Genomic DNA, 10888 nt, shown 5'->3' on the forward strand with positions numbered 1-10888 from the left:
ATTAACACAATAAGTTATTCAAAGAGGAAAATAATAGATAAAACGCCCGACTTCTAAACGATGACACATCAAAGTTTTTTTAAATATCAAAAAACAATGTTATCATTATATTAGTTTTAAGAAATCCGTCTTTAGATTTTCGAATTTTTTTGAAGTAGAGACACGCTCAATTTTCCTAAGGGCTAGCCGAAAGTATAAAATAATCCAATAAAGTTTTACATTGTGGTGAAAAAACAATAACTAAATAAAATATTACAAAGATAGATTTATAGGAATCTTGATTGAAAACAAGTAAATTAAAACAAACATTTTATTATCGTTTTGCAATGGGTCTTTCCAGGTCATTGCGCTTTATCATGCTTCTACTTTTTGATCGAATTTCCATTTCACACGGTACATGGTACAATAATAATGATGATGATAACGATGATCGTGATGATGATAATAATGATGATAATAATAATAATAATAATAATAATAATAATAATAATAATAATAATAATAATAATAATAATAATAATAAAATAATAATAATAATAATAATAATAATATAATAATAATAATAATAATAACAATAATGCTGAAATAATAAATAATGTAATATAATAATAATATAATAATAATAATAATAATAATAATAATAATAATAATAATAATAATAATAATAATAATAATAATAATAATAATAATAATAATAATAATAATAATAATAATCAAAAGGGGAATTTTTACAGACACAACTACACACATTTCTCTAAAAAACATATGGTTATAAAGACAATGAATAAGATACTTAATTATAAGATTCACAGTATACACACCAAAGTTGTGTAAAAAGCAACAACTGTGCCGTGTCCAATCGCAAAACTCCAGAGATCTATTCCAGTCACTAGAAAACAAAATGAAAAAAAAAAAAATTAATCAGCAACGCTTTAAGCTCCTGCATGTCATGGGCTTTTATTGGCAGTACATAAAGATTTGAAAATATATGTACGAAACAGTGACAATCAATACCAAAAAAAATAATTCCCATATAATAAAAAATAATAGGGAAAATAACTTTTAACTTTGAGAGTTTTTATATAACGCAATATCCACTAAACATGCTCAAAGCGGTTTACAAGGGGTCCCTGACCAACAACAACATGTAACATGCAGGACGAGACAAAGCTCCTGTTAGGCGACATTGCATTTTTTTCCGACAGAGACAACGCTGTGTACGGCCAGGTACTCATTTTACACTGGAGTACGGTAAAGTGCCCTTTCCATTTATTTGTAAATACCAGCAAAAAGCCCGCAATTTCGCGGGGAAAGAACTATTTTCATTCGATATTGTACCCACCATCATTTAATGAGGACAGATTGGTAAACAACGTTGTCTGTGTAACATGGTACATCCTCTGTTGATTTTTCTGTGTGGCCCAACATGAAGTGTAAGCCACTATAGCCTCTGACCCGTGACACAGCAACATACAGTTGTCCGTGTCTGAAAACAAGTTGTGGTAAGAAAAGCAACTGCGAAAATAAACCTGAAGTAGCAGACGTGAGCAAAGTTGAAAGACGACCCTGGGGAGGCTTTCCGAAAGTTCCTACAAAGGGAAACAACTCAAATAATATTCCCTCAACTAACCCCAAGAAAAAATAAAACATAGTACCTTTAACTAACCCTAATAGCAATAGGAAAAACAAACACCCTAGCACCTTTGCTAAGACTTATGGCTAACCCTAATAAAAAAAGATCCTCCGATCTCGAGCTAACCCTTATAGAAAAAAAAAACCCTCAGACTGCTTTGCACTACTTTTCAATACTTCAAAAATCAAAATGGCGGCCGAGAATCAAAACAATAGTCAAATTAGGAAATTTTAAACTTTCACAAATCTATCAAGGTTTGTTCTAGAGTTTTTAAAATGCTTCTATATGATGACAAATTGAATAAAGAAACGCCTGACAAAAGATCAACGGTGAAAATACAAATTGAAAGAATACTGGGGATGTATGAGCTTTCGGAATGTCTCCCCGATCCTGTGATCGAGAACTTACCTTACAGTACAGTAGTACAGTACTCTGGTGATCATGTTTTGATTGTTGATTGGTAAAATTGAGAGTTTGCCCATAATTCAAAACTAAGTAATATACACTGATCTAACTTACATGAAAGAAAATAGGTGTCTTGACCACTTTAATCCTGAAGTCAAATGAAAATCTGAAGCAGACGCGAACAGCATCAAGTATCCCATCATAATAATATGTCTATTTTTGGTTTGTTGGGGCTAGAAGCTAGACAGATACAATGGTTACAATCTATATTACATTTCCATGTGTTCGAGGTCATTGGTCACATTGCAAAGTTTGCTCAAAATGACCCACATGGTGAAAAGTGTTCACATTTTAAGAATAATCAACGTTATAATTGGTCATTTTGCTCAGCATGATACATGGGTATGTTTACAACGTTCATAAACAAAGCAGCGTGTTTAGATACATTGAGATAACTCCAATCGTTGTACAGCAAAAATTCAAATAGGTTGGACGAAAACATGAATATAGATCGCTCCCATTGACAGTTTGCCGACAACGTTTAACTAATTATTTCCCAGGGCAATAATTATCACATCGATGGCATAAAAACGACAGTAATATTAGCAGTAATATTTGTTGATGTTGTTAATCGGTGAAACTTATTTAAATTTTCTGTAAATCCGAATACCTTAATGTGATCAAGTGAATAATATAATTGTGAATGCCACGATTTGCTCAAAAAAGCCAATCGGACAGCTCCCATTCAGGAATTTCTGTATTGATGTTTATACTGGACAGATAGAGTTGAGGGTGTGGCCATAAGTTAAACCTGGGTATTATCCACCCGAAACCATCACATTGAAAGCATCAAAGGGGCAATAATAATACTTGATGGCATAAATAGATGCAAACTGTTGAAAACTTAGTGTAAAGTAATTAAGTGAATACAAATAAATAATAATGTGAAATTGAAATTAAGATTCAATTTAATTACAAAAACAGATCAAATGAACGTTTCGGGTTTCCCCTTTATCAACAAAACAGGATGAATAAAACACCACAGATGTCAGTAATGATTTATACGTATACCGACATCCCTCATTTATAATTTTTTGTATTTATTTTCAAATCCATTGTATTCATTTTCCAACAACAGTCTACACGTTATTATATTTCACTTTCTAAACTGCATTACACAGTTCCTCCCCGCCTCCCGTCTTTTCACTTACTTTATTGCGCACCTTTTAGAAATATCTAGTATTCTATTTTAATTCGTGCTTCCTCACAAAGGAGCATGCTAATTTCCTACCAACCAATGTTTTCTTTATTCATCTTAACTACGCCACTACCAAATTATCTCATTCATCTGTGGTGTTTCATTCATCCTGTTTTGTTGATAAAGGGGAAACCCCAAAAGTTCATTTGATTTCAATTTCACATTATTATTTATTTCTTCGAGCTTCGAGCAGCAACATTTACATTAACCCTCTCCTTACCAGCCATTTTCAGAATTTTTCCCCAAAACTTCATACCCACCCAACACAAAAACACATTTCTAACTCAAACAGACAAGCAACACGCACATTCTATACATAATATTGTTAGACAATAATATGAGCTCTATTACAGAATGTCAAGATTTTATAGCTAAAGAAAAAAGAAATGAAATCTGGATGAGAAAAGTGACGGTTGCATCGTAACAAATGTGACGATTTTCCAATAGGTGGTAAGGAGAGGGTTAAGTGAATACATTATTTCGAATGCAACGGTTGCGTAAAATGCCAAACTGACAACTTTTTACAGTGTCGAAATTGGTTGTTTTTGAGAGTGTTAGTGTCGTCGGTACGTATTTTATGATCTCTGTTTGACTCAAGGAACATTCAACTGACTTTAAATTATAAAAGGAAATCAAGTTATCTGTTTATCTATCTGTAAAAATACATTTCTAATTTTCAAATCTTTCAGTAGAGTTGTGCACCGTATAATTTTTTTATTGACTCAAATAAGCACAATGTTCTCCACAAGGCTATATTTTTTTAAGAAAGGATATTTATCAAACTCGTTTTTAGTGAAATGTAGATCCACCCCAAGCTACTAATAAAATATTTAACATTAAAAAAAATTAATTAGACAAGATAAATCGCCAAATCAATAATCTACCCTAGTGTTTTAAAATCTACGTTGATTTCACCGACTATCGTAAATGGCATTCGGTCAATTTAATGATATATAGGATATATATTACGTTACATTCCAAGATCTTACTACAGAGAAGATGTGCATATTTCTCTCTGCCGTCTATCTGGGAATATCTTTCTTGCATTTTTCTTTCTGCTTTGTCTGTTACTACTTCATAAACACATTTTCAGATTTGTAACTTACCCAGGCACCAGATCACTAATGTGTTGCTTATTTATGCATGAGACTTTAGTTCCGTCTAATCTTGCTTTTTTACAGAAAAAAAGTAGGTGGAAGCCTCGGGGCTCATAGAGTCAAAATTTATCCTGGTTGTTGCATTTTTAATTGGAATTTTACAATTTTCCTTGCTAGTCTCCGGAAACTTAACTCTCAAATAAGAATCGGGAGGACACAGGGGTCAGGTGGCGTGGACATTATTTTTATTGCCATTTTGACTCACCTACACTTAGTGCTAGAGAAGGTGCATAGATCAGAAAAGCCATATATATCACCTGTGGAAATAAATCAGTATTTATTAGAAAGAACTAACTATCTGGCATATATACATTTTTCCAACAACAAAAAAAAAACAACAAGTTTTCTGGTTTGTGCACCATTGCCTCAAAACAGTTTTATGAGATTTCGAATTTAGATTTCAATGAGGTAAAGGGATTCCCTTCTTAAAATGAAAACGAAATTAATAAAAACAAATTAAAATGTCTATTTCAATTATCCAGACTTTCAAATTAATGTGCTTCATCTAGTTCCCCTGACCTTATAACCCTCCGCGTCAATGTGGTGATGAACCAGAATAAGGAATGTGAGTCTAGGGCAACACTTATCAAAGTTAAGGTATTTTTCTTTAGCAGTTTAACGATACATAAAGACATTTACAGGGGACAGTCAGTTGGACAAAGTGAAAAATGTTATTAATAATTCTAAATCCAAATTCTATAACGATAAAATTGCGGAGTGTAAATCATCTCGAGCCCTCTTCTCTTTAACAAACACGCTTACAAGGAAGCAAAAGAAAGAAATTGCAATCTTCCCACAAATCATTCGAACCAAAGCCATCCCAATGTTTCTAGCCAATATTTTATTGTAACTAAAATACGAAATAATTTAGACAAAGTGTCAACTAACGCCGATCCCTATTTTGAACCCTTTATGGGATATCATCCAATCACCAATTTCTCTCTTGTTTCAGACGAAACAATCAAAGCTATCATAATGTCTTCTCCGTCTAAATCATGTAGTCTAGATCCTTTTCCAAAAACCCTATTACGCAACCATATTGAATTTATTGCCCGTGTGATATAAAAGATCATTTATTAGTCTCTTGAAATTGGTATCGTTCCTATGTTTAATAACCATATGACCTTCATCTTGGCAAAAACTCTCAAACATGGGACCTTGCGAAGTTCCAGGTTTGATAGTTTTGCTAAGATGAGGGTCATTTAAATCTATGTATATTTGAAGAACTAGTTTTCTTGCCAAAGTTTCAAATATGTGTCTTTGCAGAGTCCAGCAGATAGCTGGTGAAACAGATACAATGGTAGGGTTTGTATAACCAGAAATATATTAAGTCATTGATAAACCAACCTCACATCTCTTGATCAGGCAATAAAAGCAAAAGCGATGGTTATGACCACATTAATTAGACAAAGCTAGAAATGGGGAATCTAGTAATAAAATTATCTGTTGCACGTGTAAAATATACTAAAATATACTACCGTTTAATCCCAAATGAATTGTAATTTTAAAATCTCATGATAACTGTTATTTTATTTGGGAACCAATGAATACTATACACAAGAGCATGTATCTCTCTCCCTCTCTCTCTCTCTCTCTCTCTCTCTCTCTCTCTCTCTATCAATCTACTATATTTTATATATATATATATATATTTATATATATATATATATATATATATATATATATATATATATATATATATATATATATATATATATATGTATATGATTCAAATGTTGAATAAAATGTGTACTCAATTTCTGTTGTCTTAATGTCGTAAGAAAACTCAACGGAACTTTTGATTTGGGAATAGAGAAATATTTTCTACATTTCATATCTTATATGAATCGCTCATTTATTGTGGAACTCTTTACCAATGTTAAGAACGGAAATGATTATTATGAATTTTAAGAAATTGATTATATTCAAAGCAATGGGAGTGACCACCGACCGGTATCGATTCAATGCAAGTACTCCCACATCGTTGTTATACTCCCTAACCGTAAGGTTGACAAACAGCCCGCGTACTCAAAATGATGGCGTCTGTCTTCGATGGGATTTAACGAAGCAAATTTGATTTTTCGAAAAATTATCAAACCAGTTTCATTTCAATTGTAGACACCATGTATAATTTGATGGCGATTGATCCATTGGTCTGGGAGCCTTAGTGTTACAAAATATCCAAATTGCCATTTATATATATATATATATATATATATATATATATATATATTTAAGCATATTCATAGAGATAGCTAAGTCAATGTAGAAAATGTAAGCAAAGCTCAAAAATATAGTTCCAGATAAGAATATTTTCAATATGCTAAGGGCCGATGATCTTTAATAATAGTGACAAAAATTACAACATGATGCCAGAGACGCTAAAAAACAGCAAGACTCGTAATAAATTTGGAAGAAAAATATTGTGAAGCAAAACCAGTGCATTTAAGTTTAATTTGAAATGTGCTTTAAAAAAAAAGAAAATACAAGAAACGATCCTCCCATAAATCAAACTTTCTCGACGAGAGTCTTTGGGATAAATTTTACTTGTATTTATCTTTCTATTATGTCTGTTAGTGAATCATTTATACGATTTAAAGTTTTAAACTTTTACTCACGGTCTGTGAAATAAATAGAGAACATCCTATGACACGAACAAGATGGCCAAATCGTAATTCCAAATACTGTGGATAACGTAATAATGATGATTTTAAATGATACTCGAAACCAGGTAACATCTTTTAAATTTAATACTGAAGTTATTCTGAAGGACTGACCTTTTAACATATCGATATACTATGGTGTTAAAATTAGAAGTTATGCATTTCTAACTTACAAAAGCTACTTTCACCAAAAGTCACGTGAATATATCAATGTGTCAAATTCTCGTGGAAATCTTCAATATTATCATTTCAAAATCATTTTAGAGTATATACTATACGATTAAGACATTCATTGGGGTCTTGTGTTACCAATCTTTCTCTTCAGCAAAAGTTCAAAAAGGTTTTGTTTGTTTCCCCCTATCATAAAGATAGCACCCAAACCACTGTCAGATAGACAGTCTATCTATGGAAGAAGCTCCAACGAAACGCAATTTAAATTATGTCCGTTTTATTTAGTATTTGTCAAATATTTCATCAATTTGATCAGCTTGATGTCAGTTCAAAGGCCTTTATCACCTTTTAACTACCTTAATGCATATCATTGTTATAAAATATTAAAAAGGTGCAATATAAAAAAAATAATTCCCTTTATTTATCCCACAGGGGTAATTTGTCCTTAGGATCCATTCCAAGGGGAGACTGGAATAGCCCATGCTTCAGCCACAGTGGAGAGATGTAAACTGAGCTAGGGCGGGGTGTCTTGCTCAAGGCCACACAGCGGAGCGTAATTTCGAACTCGGTATCATTCGGGTACGATGCAAAGATCTTACCACTGAGCCCGCTGTCTCATTAACTTCTCCTAAGACAATTATAGTTAGATTGACCGATATCAAATTTCCAGGGTTTAGATGTGAAGCGTGTGTTTAGTTATAAGAGAATTGCGTTCTCATTGTTTGCTTTGCGACATATCCAAGCAAATATCTGAAATTTGTTTTAAATCAAAATAAACCCAATAGCCGAATAACCTTAATGAGTCAACTCAGATAATTAGTGATTTTACCATTTATCACTCACATTGTTCACAACGCATAATGTATATTTCTGAGTTCATGAAAAGAAGTATTAAATACTCACCTCAAAAACACTTATAATTCCCAACTCGTGGAAAAACCGGATAAAAATGTAAGCGGCCATGGCAACTGCTAAAATGTAGGCGACACAAAGGTACCAGAACATGGTGCTAAAGATATAGATTTCAGCCGGAACTCCAAGTATGGTCAAAGCCGATAAGAAGGTCACGGTCAATGACATGGATACGGGTATCACATGCATTTGTTTTCCCCCTGTTCACAGTTAAAAATCAGAGAAGAACATGACAAAAATATGTGTATCAACTTAAATCTAAAATCTTGAGCTAAATTTTATTTTCTTCCCCAAAACAACAATTATCAGGCAGGAGGCTGTACACGAATTCTATAAATTCAATTTTACTTTAAGTGATTGATTAATTTTCACAACAAGACTTTAAATCTTTCTTAAACGATCGTTTCCAGGATTTTTCCTGATATGTCATACCTATCCAACAGTAACATTTATTTTTTATTTCAAAATAAAAAGCCATAAGTATTGCTACACACCGACGTGTAGATATACGCAGATATTATGGCATCCGAAACCATTTACGGGCCTAGTGTAACATTGTTGTAATGGACAATATTTTGCGTCATGTTTTGAGATTTCCATCACAACAATGAGCCCCTAAGGACAAGGGTAATCATACCTGCAAATAAGTGCACGTCGCTACATACCATACATAATTTATTTTCCGAGGAACAAGAAAGAGACTCATTTTTTTGTATTCACTATGCGCATTATCATCAAACCACACCACTCTTCCCTCAATAATCGATCGATTAAAATAACCCTTATCTTGTCAAGAATTCTCAAACTTGGAAAGTCAATAAAGTATCGATTAAAATTACCCTCACTTCATTTTAAAATGTAGAATTATCAGAAACATTCAACAGAGAACTTAACATGATTCGGATAGTCGACACATAATATTATAAGTTAGTTTGTTTCATGACGGATTGTCAAATTTTGCAATGATGAGTACTTAGTAGAGCCTTTTGCATAATAAATATGACCTGAAAACCTGAAGACATTACGTGATGTAAATTTATATGAGAAAGTCTTTTGGAGTATTCCGTCCTCTGTCGACGATGGCAAAAATAACTCCGATTCCAGCAGAGACCAGGAGAGTGAGGACGAAGAGAACGTAATCAATGGACTGGAAACTATGAACTTTTCCAGTATCATAACTATATTTTTCATCACTCATTCTCAATTTGAATCTAGAATTAGCCAAGAAGAATAGATTTACTTAGATTTTCTGGTAGAAAGAAAAGAAATTAGAAACGAAAGGAATAATATTTAAAATAGAAAAAAATTGTTAAAGTTTATTTTTTAAAACATAATGGCTAGAAATCATTTTTGTTTGTTGCCTAACTCAATTCAATAGTCCAACTAAATTCTATTTTATGGCTCTTGTATTTATTTACAAGAACTAAATAAGTATAATCATGAAGTAACATACTGTCTTTCACTGTGAAATTTAATATGACCCAAATAAATTATGTTTACCACCTGTTGCGCTATTAACATTCAAACTCAACGAAATTCATTACATTTTATATGAATCAAGATAATAATATTCAAGGTAATTATATAATAATACAAACATAATAATAATAATAATAATAATAATAATAATAATAATAATAATAATAATAATAATAATAATGATAATAGTAATAATAATAATAATAATAATAATAATAATAATAATAATAATAATAATGATAATAATAATAATAATAATAATAATGATAATAATAATAATAATAATAATAATAATAATAATAATAATAATAATAATAATAATAATAATAATAATGATACTTAGGTGATAATTTGATAAAACAATGTTATTCCTAAAACACTTTATTTCCAGTCATATATGACTGAATTACATATTAAAGTTATATTTAAATAAATTATCAACGAGAGTGTCTGATAGGGTTCTAGAAAATACAAAGATTCTTTTATAAAATACATAATATTATTGAAAAATATTAGCCACTTATTTAGAATCCCATAGAGACCTGTTTACATTGATTTCCCAAATCAATAGTCACCGGTAAACAAAGCGTCGTTAAATTTGAGCCGTCAATAAAAATAATATAAATATTAAAGCTACTTGTACTTTTTTTACGACCCAGATAACCCACTTTTTGATTTTCTATTGTTTTAAATGGAAAATTATACTATTCGGCCTCTACAGACTTGATTACAGCAGATGTTTGGTTGCCAGATTGTATAATTGATTTTAAAACAAACGAAATAGCTTTTCTATGGAGCAATATCCACTTAACGTGCTCAAAGCGTTATACAAATAGTACCTGACCGCAAAACGTAACAAGTAGAACGGGACATGACGCCCGTTAGGCGTTATTACATTTTTTTCTCCAACAGAGACAACGCTGTTAACGGCCCGGTACTTTTTTTTACACCTAAGTAGGGTGAGAAGATGTGAGTAAAGAGTCTTTTCCAAAACACTTAACTATGCGCAGAGCGAGGCTCGAACCCAGGACCTTCCGATCCGAAAATGAGTGCCATACACCAAGAACGCATAACCGATTTGAAATTTGATTGTTAAACGAAGTGACTATTCTCATCCCCCTAGTCTAGGATGCTAGTCTTCATAATAGTAGTCCACAATCGTTGTATGTTTAATCCAAAGGTTGTAATGCAGTAATTTGTTAAGTTTCTT

General features: G+C 31.8%; 1 protein-coding gene and 1 long non-coding RNA gene across 2 annotated transcripts; both read right to left on the minus strand.

Annotated features, from left to right (window-relative positions):
• Positions 1-821: 821 nt before the first annotated feature.
• LOC144974211 (uncharacterized) lies at positions 822-7139 on the minus strand. The gene is made up of 3 exons (XR_013645668.1): positions 7072-7139; positions 4659-4710; positions 822-889 (listed from the first exon to the last, which is right to left on the minus strand). It is a non-coding gene; the product is annotated as an uncharacterized LOC144974211 (long non-coding RNA).
• A 489-nt stretch (positions 7140-7628) lies between these two features.
• LOC144973959 (sodium-coupled monocarboxylate transporter 1-like) lies at positions 7629-9397 on the minus strand. Its single transcript, XM_078916849.1, has 3 exons — positions 9240-9397; positions 8191-8401; positions 7629-7643 (listed from the first exon to the last, which is right to left on the minus strand). Exons 1-3 carry the CDS (start codon positions 9395-9397, stop codon positions 7629-7631), a joined length of 384 nt encoding a protein of 127 aa, XP_078772975.1.
• Positions 9398-10888: the final 1491 nt, after the last annotated feature.

This window comes from Berghia stephanieae, chromosome 5 (genome assembly GCF_034508935.2).
Source record: "Berghia stephanieae isolate SIO BIC M18660-M18661 chromosome 5, UCSD_Bste_1.3, whole genome shotgun sequence".
NCBI classification, from domain to species: Eukaryota; Metazoa; Mollusca; class Gastropoda; order Nudibranchia; family Aeolidiidae; genus Berghia; species Berghia stephanieae.

What these genes read in the sequence shown, in the direction of transcription:
- LOC144973959 (XM_078916849.1), bottom strand. Translation starts at nt 9,397, where the DNA reads ATGAGTGATGAAAAATATAGTTATGATACTGGAAAAGTTCATAGTTTC. An exon ending in ACTCCAAAAGACTTTCTCAT is followed by an intron (nt 8,402 to 9,239) that starts ATAAATTTACAT and finishes TTAACTGTGAAC; the next exon opens with AGGGGGAAAACAAATGCATG.